Source organism: Gorilla gorilla, chromosome 16 (genome assembly GCF_029281585.2).
Source record: "Gorilla gorilla gorilla isolate KB3781 chromosome 16, NHGRI_mGorGor1-v2.1_pri, whole genome shotgun sequence".
Classification (NCBI taxonomy): domain Eukaryota; kingdom Metazoa; phylum Chordata; class Mammalia; order Primates; family Hominidae; genus Gorilla; species Gorilla gorilla.
In genome coordinates, this window is record NC_073240.2 from 83,677,701 (window position 1) to 83,700,259 (window position 22,559).

At 37.4% G+C, this 22,559-nt stretch overlaps 1 protein-coding gene across 3 annotated transcripts; it reads left to right on the top strand.

Annotated features, from left to right (window-relative positions):
* Positions 1-22,110, top strand: SAXO2 (stabilizer of axonemal microtubules 2). 3 transcript variants are annotated; one of them, XM_031002070.3, is made up of 4 exons: positions 1-130; positions 2,757-2,936; positions 8,788-8,987; positions 19,314-22,110. In XM_031002070.3, exons 1-4 carry the CDS (start codon positions 78-80, stop codon positions 20,255-20,257), a joined length of 1,377 nt encoding a protein of 458 aa, XP_030857930.2. In that variant the 5' UTR covers positions 1-77; the 3' UTR covers positions 20,258-22,110. The 3 variants fall into 3 exon arrangements, with proteins under 3 accessions (XP_030857930.2, XP_063554846.1, XP_063554845.1); XM_063698775.1 differs by lacking the exon at positions 1-130 and adding an exon at positions 197-386; XM_063698776.1 differs by lacking the exons at positions 2,757-2,936; positions 8,788-8,987 and having other exon boundaries at positions 16-386.
* The last annotated feature ends 449 nt before the right edge of the window (positions 22,111-22,559 follow it).

Here is a 22,559-nt window from a genome sequence, read left to right on the forward strand (position 1 = left end):
TCCCTCTGTTGCCTTGACTACGGCGGGCGCTGTGGGAGTGGAGAAGCTGCAAGTGCTGAGGCGCGGTGGAGGAAAGCATGGGAGCCAAGAGTATGAGGAGCTGGTGTCTGTGTCAGATTTGTAGCTGCGGGTAAGAAACGGCTGGTGTAGCGGCGGGCCCGGGCTTGGGAGCCGACCTAGGGCCTAGGTGCACGGAGCCGGCTCCTCGGGAACCCTGAGAGTGGCCGTCCCCCGGAGATGAAGGGACGAGGGCGCAGCGACATCCCCACTTATCCCGCTCCGCGAATACTCGCTCCTCACCCGCCTGCTACCCGGGGGTAAAACGTTTGTTCGTAGCCCCTGAGACTCCCAATCAAGGATGCAAAGTAAAATGCCACCCGGGCCAGGTAAGTAATATATGTGAAGCCGCGACGGGATATAAGACTGGTGAGTAGTGGGATGTGATCCGACTGGGAGAGTGCATTTCCACCCCATCATCCCCCACCACGAAGATGAGAAAGAACAGTGCTCAAGGCCCTGAGTCTGCAACCCATATCACATTTTCTTTCATCTGCACCTTTCTATCCTCCCAGCCAGACCATATTCCGATTCCCGTCCAGGCAGCAGTTCTTTGGGATCCGCCTGACTGAAAAGTCAGTAAGTAGTCCCTACCCTGAAATATAGAATCCAACTGTGAGTCCTGCCTAACAACCTTCCATCACCTGTAAACACAGTCCTCTCCTTCCTCAGCTTCACTATTGACCCAGGGATTAGATCATTATTTGCTAAGTAAATATGAACGTTGTCAATCCCTGGTGTATTTGTAATCCTCTTCAAAGAAAACACCTACATGTTGATGGAAAGCAGTTTTTTTAATAGTCTCATAATAAACACCGTTCATAATTATATATAGATTAAAATATCAACAAATTAACTTTGGGTGTATGAATCCTCAGACTGGTGTGCAGGAGAAAATTTTTACTTTTCTCCTAATTTATATTCAACGCAAGTTCCTTTCTCATTCAACTGTAAGGAAATTCAGTCTTCATTATGTTGAGGGCCACCATTGGAATGGTGTGATTTTACTTCTTGTTTGTTTTTGGCTGTGGTTGTTAGTTTTGTCTTTTTAAGGGTTTATTTTTATTTTTTGACAATGCAATAAATACACAAGAGGTATCATAAAAGTCTAAGCAAAAATATCTATAATATTGTAAAACGCCTTCATAATTCTATCTTCCACAGATAACAAATGTTCTTTAAGACTTGTTTTACATATGCATTGATTTTTTTTGTTGTTGTTTTTTTTGAGACAGAGTCTGGCTCTCTTGCCAGGCTGGAGTGCAGTGGCGCAATCTCGGCTCACTGCAATCTCCGCCTCCCGGGTTCAAGCAATTCTGCCTCAGCCTCTCGAGTAGCTGGGATTACAGGCTCGCGCGACCACACCCAGCTAATTTTTGTATTTTTAATAGAGACGGGGTTTCACCATGTTGGCCTCCATCTCCTGACCTCATGATCTGCCTGCCTCGGCTTCCCAAAGTGCTGGGATTATAGGCGTGAGCCACTGCGCCTGGCCTGCATTGATTTTTTTTTTTTTAACAAAAAAACAGAATATTCTGAGCATACTATTCTACAGTCCGGTTTTTTACTATTTACAGTCTCACCAACTTCCAATGATCATGCATAAAGACCACTCTCATTCTCTTAAATAACTGTATACTATTAGCTTATATGATATATTGGTCAAGGTTCTTAGTTGTGGATAACGTAATCTCCTCTGGTTAGTCTAGGCAAAAAGGAATTTATTAAGGAGTATATATATAGTTCACTTGGAAGAACTTAAGAAATCATTTTCAAAATAAGCTTCCACAAAGATACCACAGACCAGGACTGACAAGGGAGCCACTGCCTCTGCCATAATCAGAAAATTGCAACAGAGCTGTAGAGTCCAGAATCACTCGTCTCTTCCAAGGTCAAGAAGCTGCCAAGTTAGGAAACCAGCTTGCAAATCAAGATGCTGCCTAACAACTTCTAGCTCCAATCTCTTGTTGCCTCTATTATGTTCTATGCAAGCAAAATAAATGTTGTGCCTTGACTCTCTCCTTATGTAGCTCTCTTCTGAATCAAAGTATCATGTGAATACACGTAGTAGGTGAAACCTAAATTGTATGTGTAACCTTTCTGCAAGAGCATGGGAAATTCCCTATTAGCTTTTCAGCTTCTATAGTGTAAGAAGACACTAAATTGTTATGAGACACTTAATTGCTGTGCTTCCACCACATAGGGATAGACCATTATTTATTGATTGTTTTTGTAAACACCATTACAGAGGAAACAGTTTTGGGGGTTTTTTTTGTTTTTATTTTTTTGAGACAGAGCCTTGTTCTGTCACCCAGGCTGGAGTGCAGTGGCAGGATCTTGGCTCACTGCAAGCTCCGCCTCCCAGGTTCACGCCATTTCCCTGCCTCAGCCTCCTGAGTAGCTGGGACTACAGGGTACCCGCCACCACGCCTGGCTAATTTTTTTGTATTTTTAGTAGAGACGGGGTTTCACCGTGTTAGTCAGGATGGTCTCGATCTCCTGACTTTGGGATCCGCCTGCCTTGGCCTCCTAAAGTGCTGAGATTACAGGCGTGAGCCACTGCGCCCGGCCCAGTTTTTGGTTTTTTTAGTAAAGCTCTAGAATTTAGAAATTGTGAGTTTATTAGAGGTCTCTGATTAAAATGCAGTTATAACACAAAATTTTTTTAAGGTTAATCTTTCAGTTTATTTTTTGCACAGGCGACATCATTGTCCACGTGGAACCACAAGGATTTATGAAAATTCTGGGGTGTTTTGCCCTACAACTGAATATTTGGAAAAATATGCTATGTATGACAATGTTCTTCCACCTCAGAGTCTTAAACCCAAGCAAGAAATTCGAGCATGCCATGGTAAAATGGAAGGAGTAACTACATTTAAGTAAATATTTAGTAACTATTTGCTTTACTTATTTTTCTCTCAACTCTTCTGGTGTCAATAAAGTTTTCTAGCTATTTAAATTGAACTGTTCAGTTGATTCAAGTTGAACCAATCTAATAGTCAAGAGACTAGTTAAGTCACAACTTGAAAAAAAAAACAGAAAAATGAGAATTAAGTTAGGTTGACAAAGTGTGAGAAGAAAAAAGGGATATAAAAAGTTCTATTTTTTTTAACTTCTTAAAATATCTCATATTTATCTACTTTTCACTGTCACCACCACCTAGAGTAGGGTGTCTAATCTTTTGGCTTCCCTGGGCCACATTGGAAGAAGAATTGTCTTGGGCCACACATAAAATACAATAACACCAACCATAGCTGATGAGCTAAACAAAAAAAAAAAAAAATCACAAAAAAATCTCATAATGTTTTAAGAAAGTTTACAAATTTGTATTGGGCCTCATTCGAAGCTGTCCTGGGCCGCATGCAGCCCATAGGCCGCAGGTTGGACAAGCCTGACCTAGAGGAATGCAGTCGCTTTCTAAGTATAATATCTGAATCTACTCTAGTTTTTGCAGTTTGATCTGTTTTCAATACTTCAGCCTGCCCAAATAATTTTAAAATGCAAACCAAACCCTATCACTTCTCTGCTTAAGATACTCTTAAACTTTCCCATTATCTTTAATATAAACCAGAATCCTTACCAAAATCATGTAGAAGCATGGTTTGCTCACTATTTACTTCTCTAATTCATTTTCACTGTAGCGTCCTTTTCACTCTTTTATGCTCCATTCCATGGGCCATTTTTCATTTCCTTGAAAGTGCCAGGTTTCCCTTGTCTCAGAGTCTTCCAAGATACTGTTTTCCCTACCTGTAGTTTTCCTTCCCTCTCCTAGCTAATGCTCATTCAATCTGTAGATCTCAACTAAATTATCACTTGAAAAAGCCTTCTCTGAGACTTTTCAGATTAGGTAAAATTCTTCTATGTAAGCTCCCAAAGCACCTTCCTGTTATTTATCATTAGATTAGTTTCAGTGTTTCATGAAAGCAGGAACTAAGTCTATTGTTATCTCAGCATTCTATTTTTAGAAAACGAATACAATGCCTACTAGCACATACTAGGTACCCAATATTTGTTCAGTGAGTGATGAACAAAAATCCTCTTAAGTCTATACTTTTCATTTGGACTTACCTTTTTTGATCTCTGTATTTTTGTCAGTTAGGTGGATTAAGTATTATATTTACTCATTATTTTATTTAAACTGTTAATGTATGTACTATATTCAAGGTACAATCTTAGTGTTAAGTATAAAAATGTCAAGTTTGTGAACCCCAAATATCTGAGATAGGTCTCAGTTAATTTAGAAAGTTTATTTTGCCAAGGTTGAGGGTGCATGCCGGTGACACAGCCTCAGGAGGTCCCAATAATATGTACCCAAGGTGGTCAGAGCACAGTTTGGTTTTATACATTTTAGGGACACACACATCAGTCAACATATATGTAAGATGAATATTGGTTCTTCCGGAAAGGCGGGACAACTGGAAGCAGGGAGGGAGCTTGCAGGTCATATGTAGATAAGAGACAAATAGTTGCATTCTTTTGAGTTTCTGATGAGCCTCTCCAAAGGAAGCAATCAGATATGCATTTATCTCAGTGAGCAGAGTGGTGACTTTGAATAGAATGGGAGACAGGTTTGCCCTAAGCATTTCCCAGCTTCACTTTTCCCCTTAGCTTAGTGATTTTGGGACCCCAAGATTTATCTTCCTTTCACAAGTTGAAGTTCCTGCTTTCAGGGAACTCAGACATCATATTTCTATAATTTAGGGTTTTAAAAATGCTCTGTAATAGCTTTAGATTTTGGTGTTAGTTATTTTCATTTCAGATGCAGCTCATTCTTATATAGCAAAGGTGGAGACTTTCCAACTTTTAGTCTAATATTTATATTTTTAACATTTCAGGCATTCCTTGCAGTAATAATATTTTGGTGACTCTAGTTACTAGTGTAGGGGTATGGCTCTTCCATAGATGGAAGATTTTACTTAGTCCTCAGATTTTGGTATGCAGTAGTGCCATCTAGAAGTGTTAAAATTGCAGACTCCAGAGTTCTATCTAAAAGAGCCAGTAGATAATAGAGTGGGTCTCAGGAAACTGCATTTTTAACGAGCATTGGTGGTGATTCTGTTGCCACTGATTCAGTGCAGCAGGTCAGGCACTGGACTGCTTAATGAGGATGACATGGAACATAAAACAGAGAAGGTCTTTGCTTTACTGTTGTTTATAGTCTGTGGGAAAGTCCAGAAATAAAAATATCAGCTAAATAACTAAGATAATTATGGATTATGATAAATGAGATGAAGAAATTGAATAACTGGTTGAGATTGATTAAATGGGAATGGTTGTTCTTTTTTCTTCACTTTAATTAATATTTTTTTCTTGATGCCTTAATGGTTCATATTAAAGATTCGAAATAAATTTTACAATATTTGTGTTTATTGAACAAAGATTTTGTTTTTAACCAGTTCTAAATGTAGAAATTGAGAAAATTTAACCTGCCATATCTTTCTTTTAAAAGGCTTTCCAATTCTGGATTTCCCCTGTTGACTTATTCAAGTAAGCCTTAATAATTTAAAAAAAAAAACAAAACAAGAAATGTCCCAAAGGTCCATATATGCCAGTAAAACTAAAATATTCGTTTATTAAAGTGTCATCTCTTCACTTAGTAAGACATTGGATCTTTTCTTTATATTTTCACTGGGAAACTAGCAGTATTTCTAAGAGTCATAATCTAGGAGCTTGAAACTCTTGCTTGACTCTCTCACGTTGGCTGTGTTGACTAGGCAGTAGAAAGTGGATTTATCTGTACAAACAAAGAAGCATTCTGTACCTTTGTATAGTACAGGAAGTGACTGTGTAAAGAGGTGTCTGAACTTGTACAAGATTTTGGATCCTTTATAGCAGTACAGTTGTAGCTCACTTAGATGACTGCCAGAGTTGGCAGGAAGCCTGCCCTGAACGAGTAGGATTCTAGACACATCAAATGTTTCAGGATATATCAGATGAATAAGACTGCATTCACCCTCTACTACTACTCCATAGAAAGCTGCTTTGGGTTTGGAGGCATACTTTCTGACACTTAAATAGTCTAACCAGAGAAACTGGGACTTCTGAGCTTACTCTTTGCTTTTCCGTTCCTGATTCTCTCACTTCCTGACTGCATTTTAGCCTATTCCCCTCTAGTTCGTATTTGGGAAGAGCAAAGAACAACTCAGATGTCTTGACAAGCAGAGGTATGTGATTTCTACTACTGTTCATCCATTAAATAAAAAATTATTAAGCATTTATTAAGCATCAAGCACTATACTAGTCACCTGATATACAGTGGTGAACAAAAGCAGTCATGATCTCTGTGCTGACGGATATTACAATCTATTAGAAATGGCAATCAAAACATTACTCAAAATAACTCTAAAACTGCAACAGTGATAAAATCTGTGAAGGACAGGCACAGGTACCTTGACAACCAGACCAACAGTTTGACTTTATCAGGGGAATGAGAAAAATGAGTCAAAACCTGAAGGATGTTAAATTAACTGGATTAAGAGGGGGAAGGAAATGCATTCCAAGTAGAGAGAGAGAGTAGCTTGTAGCAGGAAGGAGCATGGGAAGGAGAAAATTATCAAAGAAAGCCAGCTGGAGCAGAGAAAGCAAGAGGAAGCACAGTGAGAGTTGAGGCTAGTGAGGAAGGCCAGGCAGAGCCTTTAAACCATGTTCCATGTTGTCTATGTCCTACAGTAATAAGAAGCCATGAAGGTTTTTCTGTTTTGTTTTTTTGGTGGAGGGTGGAGGGTGGACTTAGGGAGGAAGAAAGGTAAGGAAGAGGCTAGGGAGATGAGGGCAAGAATGACTTGATCAGATTTACATGAGAAAGAATTACTTCAGGTGCCATGTGGAGAAAAGACTGGAGGGAGAACTAGAGTGGATGTGGGTAAATGAGTTTCGAAAGTTATTAAAGTGATTCAAATGAGCTGTTGCAAAAACTTTGTATATTATGGTGGTGGCAGATGTGGAGAAAAATGGTTAGATTTGAGAGATATTTATGAGGCAAAATTGACAGTAGTTGATGATGGACTAGATAGGGGAGAGAATTGAGGTATAAAGGGTGAGTCCTAGATTTCTGACTATGCGTCTGAAAGGATGGTGATAGTGTTCACTTAAATAGAGAAAAAGCAAAAAGGACCACATTTATTGAGGGGAAATAGCGAGTTGATTTGGGACATATTAAGTGTTGAGTTGCCATCGAATCCAATGGCATTGAATCCAAGAGACCATCGTAGATACTGGTATGAAGCTCACAGAAGAGGTCTAAGCTGAGATGTAAATTTGAGGGTTATTTCGATCTAGGTAGTAATCTAAGTTGTGGGAGTAGAAGAGTTATCCTCAGGAGTGAACAGTGGATGAGAAGAAGAATGTGTAGGTAGGTCCAAGTCTTGAGGAACGCTAACATGTATTTAATGACTGAGTAGAGGTAGATGAAGCTGCATAGGAGACTGGAAAGAAATAATCAGGAAGTCGGGAAGAGAAAGTTTCCTAGAAACAGACAGTGTGGACAATAATGTCAATTACTGTTGGAGAGGTCAGGTAAGATGAGGACTAAAAATGTTCGATGAATTTAATCACATGGAAGACATTGTGAACTTTAGAGCTGTATTAGGGAAGTGGCAGTGCTGGAAACCAGACTGAAATGGATTGAAGCGGGTGAGAAAACAGTTAGTTAGTCTAAGAAGTTATGTTGTGAATAGAAGAATTCAGTGAGGGTTTTGGGTTTCTTTGGGGAACTTACAGACATACGCAGCAAGTATTGGTTAATACAAGATAGTTTAATCACAAAATGAGTCACGTGTCAATAGAGTCCAGAAGAAAAAAGCAATCCCTGAAGTCTTGGGGTAGTAATAGTGGTGGCTACCATATTGATCTTACTATGTACGAAGCAGTCTTCAAAGCATGTGTGTATATCCTTAAAACAACTCTGTGAGATAGAAGATATTATTGTTTCATTTTATATATAAAGAAACTGGGGCATAAACAGGTTAATGAAGTTATCCAAGGTCCTGCAGCTAGTAAATGACAGAACCAGGATTTGGACCTAGGTGGCCTGATCAGTCTAAGTTTGTGGTCTTCTCCATTCCTCAGTTTTTACCTCAGTGTCTGCAGTACTACCTCTGTCACATAATGTTACATAGTGCCCAGGTTGGCTGCATTACCATCTGGCATCCATCCATGACAAGGACTTCTGGGAGATCCAAAGATTAGGAACACTCACATCTATAATCTGAATGTGATTTATGTCTAAAGACCAGAGTTACTAATCATTTAACAATAAGCAAGAAAACAGCATGAATTCAAAAAGAAGAAAGTATGCCAAAATAGTTTGCCAGAGACTGTAAGTAAGATGAATAAGGACTTTGACAAAGTGGACTCAGGGGTAATATATTTTTTAAACTTTTCAGGTTTAGTAAATTTTACCTGAAATTTCCTTCCAGGTTAGAAAAAAAATCAATTACTTGAGCATATTATTTACTGAAGATCCAATTAACTGAGATCTATTGTAATGATGTTTTAAAAACTAGGATTTTTGATATATTTACTTTTCTCAAGATATTTAGTCACTGGATAGGACCTTATAAGAAATTCAGTTACTTCTTTCAAGTAGTTTATCAACTATTACCATTTTAATATCTTCTCAGACTTTTCCAGTAAAAAAAAAAAAAAAAGCCTTGACATTTTCCATACTTCATTGAAATAATTAGAAATAAAAGAACTTGTGAGGCTATGTTTCAAATTTATATATTTCAGGTCGGATTATTGTCCTTATGAAATAGTTAAACAGCCTCGCCATGTGCCAGAAGAATATAAACCAAAACAAGGGAAGATTGATCTTGGTACTACCTACAAACGGGATTTTAATTCGTATAAAGTGCAGCCTGTGGCAATAGTCCGGCCTTTGGAGAGACAAGTTAAAAAAGGAAAATTGGACACTGTCCCAACCTATAGAGGTAACTTGCTGTTTCATACATGAAGGAGCCAAAAAACTAAAACTCACTTCCAGCTTTAACATCTAATATCAAATTATAACTTTGGTGTGCTGCCAAACTTAGCCTCCATGGCTTAGGAAAGAACATTTCTCTCTTTGGCAAAATAGTATTGTATAGTAACAAAAGAAAATAGGCCATTTGTCTGATTGAGTGGTAAAAGACCCACATTCCCATCCAAATTCATCTACTTTGTTAGTTTTCTGTCTCAAAACATGAAAAACAAAGGATGCCATTAAACAAGCATTATGTCACATTTGTCACTTCATGTCACATTTAGTTGGCATTGTTCTTTTCTTCCCATCCTAGAAAAAGTTGAAACTCTACCGAGACTATTGGGATCTTTGAGGTCAAATAAATAGCAATGCTTTTCTCCATTCAAGTCCTGAACCAACTCATAAAGCAGAAGAGTTGCCAGATGGAGAAGCAAAATACTGCTTTTACACTGATAAAAGACAAAGTAGAGAATGAACTTTTCATCTGTAAGCAGACGCTTCCTGATACTGAACCTCAGAATTAGATAGGCTTATCTACCCCATGATAGACAGTGTTAGACTACCACATAGGGGTCCTGCTCCTCTAAGAATTCCGGGATGGTGGAAGGGTGAGAATACTTTCTCTTTGCAGGCAACTGACTTAGAGGAGTACAAGTTGGGCCATGTATGCTTTTCTTTCCAAAAACCTGTTTTTTTTTTGTTGTTGTTTTTGGTTTTTTTTTGTGACAGAGTCTCGTTCTGTTACCCAGGCTGGAGTGCAGTGGCACGATCTTGGCCCACTGCAACCTCCACCTCCTGGGTTAAAGCAATTCTCCCACCTCAGCCTCCAAAGTAGCTGGGATTACAGGTGCACACCACCACGCCCAGCTAATTTTTTTATTTTTAGTAGAGATGGGGTTTCACCATGTTGGCCAGGCTGGTCACGAACTCCTGACCTCAAGTGATCCACACACCTCAGCCTCCCAAAGTGCTAAGATCAAAGGCGTGAGCCACCACGCGTGGCCCAAAAACCTGATTTTAAGATACTCTAGTACTTTTGAGGAATGGGGTCTTTGTTTTTTAAACACAGGCTGTTTTTTTTTTTTCAAGATGGAGTCCCACTCTGTTGCCCAGGCTGGAGTATAGTGGCGCAATCTTGGCTCACTGCAACCTCTGTCTCCTGGGTTCAAGCAAGTCTCCTGCCTCAGCCTCCTGAGTAGCTGGGATTACAGGCACCCGCCACCATGCCTGGCTAATTTTTGTACTTTTAGTAGAGATGGGGTTTCACCATGTTGGCCAGGCTGGTCTCAAACTCCTGACCTCAAGTGATGCACCCACCTCAGCCTCCCAAACTGCTGGGATTACAGATGTGAGCCCCTGCGCCTGGCCTAAAAATAGGCTATTTTAGGCCTATTTTGATTTTGATTTATGATAGTAGATATTACTTTTATATCTTTTTATTAATAATGTAATTACATATATAGGATTACATTTTTCCATTGGTTATGTAAAATAGCTGAATGGATATGTCCTAATATAAAACACTTGTAAGAGTGATACCATCAATAATCAAAGTAATGATTCATACTTTATTTAGGTAATAGTTAAATGCCTATTTTATCTTTAAATTTCACGCCTACCCAGTCAACGAGTAAGTAAAGTGCAGGATATCAATATACTTTCATCTATCAGCCTACCTATTAGGGAGGTCAAGAAAATGTTTTTTCTGTTTTTTAAATCTTTGAGCACATAACATACTACACAAAGAACAAATTGTGAAGACTATGTGAATGGTGAAGAAGTATATTATAATTAAATGTAGCATAGAGTAATTGCTGATAAATAGATTGATATGCGTAGGAGAAAATGTACTGTGCCAAATTTGGCATAAATAATAATTGATGAAAATGAATTTGTTCTTTTTTTGTTTGTTTTTTGAGATTGAGTCTTGCTCTGTCACCCAGGCTAGAGTGTAGTGGCATGATCTCAGCTCAGTGCAACCTCCGCCTCCCGGGTTCAAGTAATTCTCCTGCCTCAGCCTCCTGAGTAGCTAGGATTACAGGTGTGAGCCACCACGCCTGGCTAATTTTTGTATTTTTAGTAGAGACAGAGTTTCACCATGTTGGTCAGGCTGATCTCGAACTCCTGACCTTGTGATTCGCCCGCCTTGGCCTCCCAAAGTGCTGGGATTACAGGCATGAGCCACTATATTTGGTCTCTTATACAATCACAGTAAGATTTTCTTTTTTTCTACAAGATCCATAAGAAAAATACCAGTAATACTGTTGTCCCCGACGCTGGGAACATGTACACACAATACACGCACACACTTATACCAACACTACTAGCTTTCCATGAGCTGGGTTTCCTGTAGATTCTGATACTTCCACTCCTATGGTTATAGTTCAAGGATAAGGAATTTTGAGTTCCTCTGGCATTCTCACTACTGAACTTTCTTAGTCAACAAAGGTGATATTTTGTATTTCAGATTTTCAGGCATGAGACAACAAAAACACTAAGAGCCAAGGTTGTACTTCCACACTCTGTATGAATGTGCTGCAGGTTTTGTAGATAACCTATTTAAAAACAATTCTACAGCTGAAGAGAAGCCACAATGGGAAGATACTCTCACTGTCCTCCTTTGGGAGGCCAAGGCGGGTGAATCACAAGGTCAGGAGTTTGAGACCAGCCTGGCCAACATGGCGAAACCCCATCTCTACTAAAAATACAAAACATTAGCTAGGCATGATGATGGGTGCCTGTAATCCCAGCTACTGAGGAGGCTGAGGCAGGAGAATATCTTGAACCTGGGAGGTGGAGTTGCAGTGAGCCAAGATTGCACCACTGCACTCCAGTCTGGGCAACAGTGCGTGACTCTGTCTCAAAAAAAAAAAAAAGTATTTGAAATAAATAAAAATAGAGACACAACATACCAAAACTTCTGGGATGTGGCAAAAGCAGGGTTAAGAGGAAAGTTTATAATGCTAAATGCCTACATCAAAAAGATAGAAATATCTCAAATTAACAACCTAACATTGCAACCAAAAGTACTAGCAAAATAAGAACAAACTAAACCCAAAGCTAGCAGAAGAAATAATTAAAATCAGAGCAGAACTGAATGAAACTGAGACCCTCAAAACCATGCAAAGGATCAATGAAGCAAAAAGTTCATTTTTTGAAAAGATAAGATTGATAGACCACTAGCTAGATTAACAAAAAAAGACATCCAAATAAGCACTATCAAAAATCACAAAAGTGACATCACAATTGATCCCACAGAAATACAGAAGATCCTCAGAGAATATTATGAACTTCTCTATGTACAGAAATTAGAAAGTCTAGAGGAAATGGATAAATTCGGAAACACAAATTCCCAAGATGGAACTAGGAAGAAACAGAAATCCTGAACAGATCAATAATGAGTAAGGAAATTGAATCAGTAGTAAGAAACCAATCAACCAAAAAAAAAAAAAAAAAAATGCCCCAGACCAAATGGGTTCACAGCTGAATTCTACCAGACATAGAAAGAACAGCTGGTACCAATCCTAGTGAAAGTATTCCAAAAATTGAGGAAGAAGGACTCCTCCCTGACTCATTCTGTGAAACTAGTATGATCCTGATAACCAAAATCTGACAAAAACACAAAAAGAAAAAGAAAACTACAGACCATGGTCCCTGAACACAGATGCAAAAATCCTCAAAAAATACTAGCACACTAAATCCAGCAGCACATCAAAAAGTTAATTCACCACAGTCAAGTGGGTTTTATTCCTGGTATGCAAGGATGGTCCAACATATGCAAATCAATAAATGTGATTCACCACATAAACAGAGTTAAAAACAAAAATCATATGATCATCTCAGTAGATGCAGAAAAAGCATTTAATAAAATCCAACATCACTTCATGATAAAAACTCTCAACAAACTAGGCATTGAAGGAACATAACTCAAAATAGTAAGAGCCATCTATGACAAACCCACAGCCAACATCATACTGAATGGACAAAAAACCGGAAGCATTCCCTTTGAGAACTGGAACAAGACAAGGATGCCCACTCTTATCACTCATATTTAACATAGTATTGGAAGTGCTAGCCAGAGCAATCAAGCAAGAGAAAGAAAAGGCATCCAAATAGGAAAAAAGGAAGTCGAATTATGTCTCTTCGCTGACAATGTAATTTATACATGGGAAACCCTAAAGATTCTGCCAAAAGACTCCTGGACCTAATAAATGACTTCAGCAAAGTCTCAGCATACAAAATCAATGCACAAAAATCAGTAGCACTTCTATACACCAATAATCTTCAAGCTGAGAATCAAATCAAGAACACAATCCCATTTATAATAGCCATACACACTCACAGTACCTGGGCGTACATCTAATGAAGGAGGTGAAAGATCTCTACATGGAGAAGGAAACCATAGACTACACAAATGGAAAAGCATTCTATGATCATGGATAGGAAGATTCAATATCATTAAAATGTCATACTACACAAAGCAATCTGCACATTACCAATATCATTTTTTTGCAGAATTAGAGAAAAACTATTCTAAAATTTATATGGAACCCAAAAAGAGCCTGAATAGCCAAGGCAATCCTAAACAAAAAGAATAAAACCAGAGGCATTACATCTCCTGACTTCAAACTATACTACAAAGTTACAGTAAACAAAACAGCATGGTACTGGTACAAAAATAGACACATAGACCAATGGAACAGAATGGAGACCCCTGAAATTAAGCCAGACACCTAGAACCACCTGATTGTCCACAAAATTGGCAAAAATAAACAGTGGGGAAATTGTTTATCCCTATTCCATAAAGGAGGCTGGAAAAACTGGCTAACCATACACAGAAGGATGAAACCATATGCAGAAGGTGCAAGAAGGATCTAGAATTTTAAAGCCAGCAAATCTGAAAACTGTATATCTAGTAAAAATAGCCTTTAAAAATTAAAGCAAATTAACAATGTTTTCAGACAAAAAAAGAAAAAGCTGAGATACTTTCTACAAAAAGCATTAAAGGAAATTCTTCAGTTAAAAGGAAACTTATTCCAGATAGAAGCATGAAATGCAGGAAGGGATGAAGCACACAGAAAGGGTACATATGTGGGTAAATATAAAAGAATATTGACAAAGTCAAAATTACTATATTATGTTTTTACACAAATATAAAAGTAAATTATGTTAGAACAGTAGTACAAAGGCTAGAGGATTTAAATAGAATTAAATTGCTTACAGGTTCTTCCATGCTAGAAGTGGTAAAAATATCCATTTAAATTGGAGCCAGAAAAATCTCATAATAAGTCAAAAATTCATTTTTATTTTTAAAATATAGAAAGTTAAAATAGTAAAGTGGGATAATACAAATGCCATTTATTAATACAAAAGAAGGCAAGAAATAAGGGGTATGGGAACAAAGAAGGGAAAAATCAAAAGCAAATAGCAATACAATCAACTTAAGCCCAGCTAGATCATTATATTAAGTGTAAATGAACAAAATATTGTGATTAAAATTCAAAGATTGATTTTTCACACATTAAAAAGATATTATTTTTAAAAATATGCCAATAATTTACAACTTACATAAAATGGATAAATTTTTTGAAAAATACAATTTACCAAAAGTAACCCAAGAAGAAATAAAAAAGTCAAAATAGCCCTATATCTATAAAGGAAATTGAATTTGTAGAATTGAAGGTGTAATTTTAAACCTCACCATAAAGAAATCCAGAATATTCAGATTCTGTGTAGGATGCAGAAGGCTAGAAAGATTATGTTGCCAACATAACAATAAGAAAAAGCCAGATAATCTACAAAATCATAAATGTTTATGAATCCTTTAGAAAGCTGAGATCACAGGTTAACCAATTAGCCTGACATCTGAGGAGAAACAACTTCCACCCAGTTGAGACAGGAGGCAAGCACTGTTTCACCCAAAGCAGGGCATGGAATGAAGACTAGCTGTTACACAAGTGAATAAAATAATTCATTACATCTTTAATTGCTAAAGACTTGAGTATGAGCTACTGCGAGAGTATAGAAGCTCTGAGAACTTCAGACACTAAAGGGAGAGTTCAAAACCACTCACAGACTCTTCCCTATGGATGTTCACTGTGTGATCATGAGAAAGATTGGGAGAAAGGCTGGAGACCACAGAAAGTTTCCTTCATAGTGCGGGCATGGAGAGAAAAATGGTTGTTTTTGCAAAAGAAAAAAAAAAGCAGGAAGCTCCATTTGAATGCCTCTAACCTACAGAGCAAAAGCATTAATCCACTGCAGGAAAGGCACCACTCTGACAACCCCAAGGAATAGGTGAAGATGTATTGCAACTTGATGAAAGACAAAGGAAAAACAAGAAGAAGAAGCAAAATAAAACCAAACCTTGAACATGAAGAAAGAACAGGAAACTGTCTTGGGACCAACAATTAGAGACCTACTACATCAAGTGAAGGGGCAGGTGCTCTGAGAGAGCCCTGCTTCTGAGACCCAGGGGCACAGGGCCTGCCTAAGATTGAAGCTGGACTGGGACAACAGAGGAACCACCACACACCCGCTTTCCATTTCTCAAACACAAGATCCTAAACTTCAAATATACAAAGCAGCAAGAATTTATAGTACTAACATAAGAAATGTGAAAATATGCATTTGTAGTTGGAGACTTCAACACTGTCTCTAAGTAATCTATAGAACGTAGACAGGAAATGAATAAGGATATAAAGACCTGAACGACACTATCAACAATGTTGTCCAAATTGACATTTGTAAAGCACTTCTGTCAACAATAACAGAATATACATTCTTTTCAAGTGCACATGAAAGCTTCATCCAGATAAACTATATTCAGAGTCATAAAAAAACCGTAACAAATATAAAAGACTTGCAGTCGTGCAATGTGTGTTTTTGATCATAACAGAATTAAATTAGACATCAATAATAGAAAAAAATGTGGAAAATCTCCAAATATTTGGAAATTAAACAGCAAAATCCTAAATAACTAATGGCTTTAAGCAAAAGTAACAAAAGAAATTAGAAAATATTTTGAATTTAATGAAAATGAAAATATAGTACATCAAAATCTGAGAGATGCATCTAAAGCAATGCTTTGCAGAAAACTTATAGCATTTAAGGTTCATATTAGAAAAGAAAGTCTTAAATCAATAGTCTAAACCTTCATTGCATGAAACTAGAAGAATAAGAGCAAATTAAATCCAAAGCAAAGCAGAAGGAAATAAATGAGGATAACAGCAGCAATCAATAAATTTGAAAACAGAAAAATAATAGAAAAAATGAAACCAAAAATTGGTTCTATTAAAAGATAATGAAGTTAATAAACGAAAAGAGAGAAGACACCAATTACAAATATCAAGAATGAAAGAGAATAGACCTTATAGACGTTTATTTTACATTGTGGCCTCTTCTTTTTTCTTTTTCTTATTTTTGACAATTGTATCAGGTTACCATTCATTCCATATTTGCTTCAAGAAGGAAGACATTAATATTTAGAAAGTAATATCAACAGTATTTGAAAACCACTTGAAAAGGAGAGAAGGAAATGATGGAGAGAAAGTCAATTAAACAAAACCTTAGCCTGAGATGCCAAATTCATAATAGAAACTTCGTTGATATGTTATTTTCTGGGAAATGTGAGTCTGAGTGAGATAATTAATTGGGGCATGCTAAGTTTTCATTTATCTGAGGGACATCCAAATAAAGATGTCTAGTAGGTGGATAAATATGTGAGTTGGTGTTTGAAGGGAGGTCTGAAGTAGGGGTTCAAGTTTGGGAGTCACCACCTTACAGGTAGTATTAAAACCATGGGAGTAGATTGGTGATATGTAGATTGAAAAAGCTGAGGCCGAGGATGATGTCCCCTTACTTTCTAAAAGTAGTTTCCAATTCCTCGGTACCACAAGACACCACAGGGAGCAGTCCCAAGTACCAGGAAAAAGAACTAGCATAAGCAACTCAAGACTTTTGTCCTCAAAGAAGAACCTAGAACAGCTCACTATATTAAAATGGGGTTGGAGCTGTGTATACAAATAGTGGGCAAGTGCATGCAGGCACTTCTTGGACTTAAACCTGTTCAGAAGAGAATAAACTTTCTAACCAGATTTTAGTGGCTAGACATAAAAAGTGAGCTGAGGAAACATCTAACAAGGGCGATAGCGGAGCTGCCACATAACCAAACTGTATTGTTAGACATGGACAGCATTGTTTTCTTGTTTTTCCATAAGTATCATAAAACACTAAAAACAGATGATAAAGATTATGATGTTTTAAAGATGCTGCTAGAATGTTATCAAATATTCCATAACAGATAATAAATATTCCAGGCATATGAGCATAGGCATATTTATAGGGAGAAAATCAATTTTCTGCAATTATGTAGAATTTACATTCATACTATTGTATGCTATCACATCCGTCTCTCAGTGTCCAAATTCTTGCTTCCATTTTGAAAACCAAAGCTGGTTTGGTGAGGGAGAAATATTCTCTTCTGTTTACTCTCTTATAATGAAAATCTTTTTTCTCTTGTGTGGTAGCAAGAATTCTCCCTATATGATTGTGTGGAACTATAAACCTTCAATAACATCTATGATTCCTTTTAGCTAGTGAAAAATAGTGTTATACTTTTATACTGTAGTTTGCAAAGAAGAGAGATTCCCTCATGGTACCTCAAGAAAAAAAAAAAGACTCTGGTAAAGCTTCATGTGAACTGAAAATGGAAAGCTATCAGGTGCCCAGGGAGCTTGAAGGAAGAGCTTTTCCCTTCATCTCTGCAATAAGCTACATGATTTCTCTCTCAGCATCTTCACTTCCCTTCACTCATCTGCTCTGATTGCCACTTTACTAACTGGCCACCTCTGCCTAGTTATCATTTCTGTTTCTTTACAGGTCTGTTTTGAATGTAACTTCAGCTTTCCATAGCTCTTAGCTCGACCTCCTGGCATCCTTTTCAATTCTCCCATTTCTATCTCACTGATTATTTTCAATTTTAGGTTTACAAGAATAACAATGCTTGATCTAGCTCATCTTTTCTGTCAGTTTGTCTTAAAGGTCTCTGCTGGCCTAAAGGTCACCTATTCTTGAGTCAGGTACACTCTGTCATCCAGACATCAGTAACTTAATCATTTAGTCCAATACTTGGCCATTTTGGCAGAAATGGATACGCATTTTTTCTCTTCAAAGAAGATATCCACATAATAAGTTTTCAAAGAAGTTTGACCTTTCCTGTAAATATTGCATAGACTTTAGTCCAGATTTTAGTACATTATCCTGTGTAATAAATTTCTATATTTTATAAATTAACTTTTGGTATTTAGAAATACATATTTTGGGGTGAAGTCAATTCTATGGTATTTCCTAGCTTACTATCTTCCTCATGGAGAAATAGAAAACACAAATAATCCTTAGTTGAAATATAAACATTTCAGTTTTAGTGAAGTGTACCATTACCAACTTGTAATGGTGTTACAAGTCATTATTCTGTATACACCAGAGTGACCCAAAATGCTCCACAGTCTAGGTAAACTGCAGGAAGTAAGCTTAAGGTTATTTAACTTCCAAACCCCAGATCTCTGCTCTGATGGTCACTTGAAATTCTACAATTTCAAACACCTCTGAAGACATTCAGTTAAGGCCTCTGGCCTCTAGATGGCCCTCTATCTTTTGGGAATGCCTTAAAGTCCATTTCATGAGGGAAAGTTGAAGCCAGTGATCTTTCTGGGATAGCACAAGTTACCCTGTATCTTTGCTCAAGGAATTCTTTCTGTAGGCTTCCTAGAGTATACCAGAATTAAAATTTTCTCCCCTTTGATGAGTCTCTCCAAAGCAAGGAGTAATACCTGTATTACTTTTGCCCACACATGAAGGGCACTTGATTTTATTTCAAGCCCTGGATTTTAGACGTACCTTAGCATTTTGTGAGTTGTAATTAAAATCCCAACCTCTTCCTAGGAATACAACCATAATCTCCTAAACTCTGTCCTCACCTACAACACAGTCCTTTTGGCTTTCAAGAACTATCCACAATCAGGCTCAGATGTGCTTTTCCTTTGTTATGTAATCAGATGAATGTGAAAGTGGAAAGTTACATGTATTAAAGTGAGGAGATGGGTAGAGGAAGGTGGAAATGAAGAAAAAGAACGAATCTGAAAGGAATCAGAGAAACTGTATTCTGATACTATTGTTTAGATTTCTAAAGGAAATGGAAAGATGTTTGGCAATGAGAGAAGTCAGTTATGATTTTTAGAAGATGGTTGTTTTCTAAAGCATTTAAAAATGTTTTTGCTTTGTTTTAATTTTCAAGACGATTATAGAGCTTGGGACCTTCATAAAAGTGAACTTTATAAGCCAGAACAAACTTACCACCCCCCTACTGTGAAATTTGGAAATTCAACTACATTTCAGGATGACTTTGTTCCTCAGGACATAAAGCCTAGGCAAAGCTTTAAACCCTCCTCTGTGGTCAAACGTTCTACAGCCCCTTTTAATGGTATTACAAGTCATCGCCTTGATTATATACCTCATCAGCTTGAACTCAAGTTTGAAAGGCCAAAAGAAGTTTACAAACCAACTGACCAACGCTTTGAGGATCTCACAACTCACCGGTGTGACTTTCAGGGTCTCATTGGTGAAACTGCAAAACTCTGCAGACCTGTACACACCAGAGTGACCCCGAATGCTCGGTTTGAAGGAAGCACTGAATTCCGTGAAAGTTTTCAACCATGGGAAATCCCACCACCTGAGGTCAAGAAAGTACCAGAGTATGTGCCTCCTACAGGTAGCATGCTGTTAAACAGCACAAGCCATCTTGACTATGTTCCATATCAGGCCAACTGTGTTGTTCCCATCAGGCCAATTTCTCAAAAAAGAAGTAAAAATTTTCCTTTCCAAGGAAAAAGCATCATGAAAGAAGATTTTCCAGCATGGGAAAGTTGTCGTCAAGGACTTATTAAGAAGCAGCAGCAGATTCCCAACCCATCTGGAAAATTTGGTGGTTTGAGCACTTTCAGATCTCACTATGTGCCACATGAATTGATCCCAACAGAGAGTTGCAAACCTTTAAATATTGCTTTAAAGAGTTCCGTTCCATTTGATGATGTAACCATGTACTCTGTAGAGTACACACCGAAAAGACAGGAAACTTGCCCAGCTAGCTATCCCTCTCCTCCAGGTTATATTTTTGACAATACAAATTCCCAAGGTCATAAATTCTTCCGCAAGATTATTCCCACAGTGAAGGCCTTCTAATAACCAAAATGTGCTTAAAAGGAAGGTACTAGCAAGTTGTTGTTTTTCCAAGAGAAAACTCAATTTTTATAGTTAAAAAATTTATGATATAATAAATCATTTTTTATATTTTTAAATAAGAAAATTGGAAAATATATTATAAGAAATCAGAATCTTAAAACCATTTTTTATTGATATTTTAATCAAGATTGTTCTTTAATGTGCATTTCAGAAGGCTGAATAATATACATTCCCATGTGAACTATTTTAGTATTCAACATACTGCTTAGTAGCTTGTCCCCAGTCTATTATCATTTGTAATTCTGTTTATAATTATGGCAATTGTATGGTTATTCACATACCAGTTGTCATTTATCAAGCACATCAGGATTATCTAGAACAACATTGAAAATGATACATGGATTCCTCTTCCAAGGCAACAGGATTCATTTTACTTAGACTTCACGGCATCTACATAGCATCCACTGAATCAAGTTTTGGTTGGTGGTATACAGACTGCTGCACTGCTCCTCACCATGTTCAAGTTAGCAAGAGGCACTGTGGTGTGGCAAGGAAAGGCTCTCTGTGCTGGGAATCGAAGGACTTGAGTTCAAGTTCTGACTAATAATTATTATTATTTTTAGAGACAGGGTCTCACTGTCACCCGTGCTGGAGTCCAGTGGCATAATCACAGCTTACTGCAGCCTCAGCCTCCTGAGCTCAAGTGATCCTCCTGCCTCAGCCTCCCAAATAGCTGGGACTACAAGGGTGTGCCACCACACCTGGCTATTTTTTTTAAACATACTTTGTAGAGACAGGTTCTTGCTGTATTGGTCAGGCTGTTCAATCTATTGGCCAGGCTGCTATTGAATCCCGCCTTGGCTTCCCAAAGCACTGGGATTACAGGCATGAGCCACTATACCCAACCTGAATTTAAGTTCTAATAATATAGATTTCTATTTGTACTACCTTAGGCAGTGACTCATATCTCTGAGCCTCAGTGTCTTTATTTGTAAAATGATATCTGTTCTCAAAAAGAGTTTGTTTTGAGCATCAGACTGTATGGTACATTTTAATCCTTAAAGTACTAATGTAGAGGATTTTTTTAAAAAATTGCTCAATCTCTTTTTGTACTTGTCTTCTCCTTTTCAAATTAGGATAATTACTTACTCAATGCTCATTTTCTGGCCTGTAGCAAGGATTGTAAAATAACCTAATTTGCTTTGAGCTTATGAGTAGTATGTACTTCTGAGAGGAGTCTTGTCCTTTAAAACTTCATGAGCACCTGAGAAATTCTTAACAGAGAATGGAAAGCTTGGAATGGGGTAAATGCAGTGGTTTGAATAACAGTATTTGCAGAAAGGAAAAAGTATTATTTGCTAGGGTAGTTTTAGGAAGACTGACAGCTCTGAAGAAATCTTTAGGGTAAATGTAGGTAATTTTGCACCTAATTGCCAGGCCAAGTCACTGTTTAGAGGAAGAACCAGCCCCAGCAGGGGGCATAATCACCTGGTTCACCTCTTCCGGTGTGAAGATAAGTGCTAAGGAAAAGAATGATGCCAGTAAGTATAGTAGAAACACTCTATTGCATTTATAAATGCTAAAAATTTCCGAATGAATTAAACTCTTATTGGGTGGTTTCTTTTTTTAAAAAAATTAAATAATTGCATTATGGGAGAATATGATTTATTTTAGCATAAAGTGAATTTTAGTCTTTTATGGCTTCAGAATTATTTCAAAATATACTTTATTGAAAATCAATATTTGGTTATTTTAATTGTTCAAAAGTAATTTGTTCTTATTTACATTTATTAGTAAAAGTATGGTGTGTGAAACTATATTTCCATGCAACATAATAAAATCAATAAAAGGAATGGATTTTCAAGAAATCATTTCTTTACCTAATTTTTTTTAAGAGAGCATTTTAATAAAGTCCTGTCTAGGTTAACCTATACATAAGTAGATGTTCTTACTTTTTAAATACAAAACAATGTAATCAGAATTAAAAAGAAGGGAATGCTACAGCACTCTGTCATCCCATCCCATATTCCAATGCTGGATATTCAAATCACTCTGTAATTTAATAGGGGTGGTCTCCTCCCTGGACAAAGGTCACCCTTAATAAGACATCTACTAGAGTTTCCAGAGGCAATTTGCCATGGGATAAGGATTGAAGATGAATAATGGCGTTTCCCCATAACCTAACACTCAGTATAACAGGTGTGAAAATAGAGATTGAAACAGAGAACAATGTAAGACATTCAGCCTAGGAGTTCAGGAAAGTTTGCTTTAGGGAGAGGATAGACAGGTGAGCTGAGTCTTG

Bases quoted from the DNA above. Each gene is read 5' to 3' on its own strand.
- SAXO2 (XM_031002070.3), top strand. From the start codon at position 78: ATGGGAGCCAAGAGTATGAGGAGCTGGTGTCTGTGTCAGATTTGTAGC. The intron at 131-2,756 runs GTAAGAAACGGC...TTTTTTGCACAG, and splicing joins TGTCAGATTTGTAGCTGCGG to GCGACATCATTGTCCACGTG. The intron at 8,988-19,313 runs GTAACTTGCTGT...TTAATTTTCAAG, and splicing joins CACTGTCCCAACCTATAGAG to ACGATTATAGAGCTTGGGAC.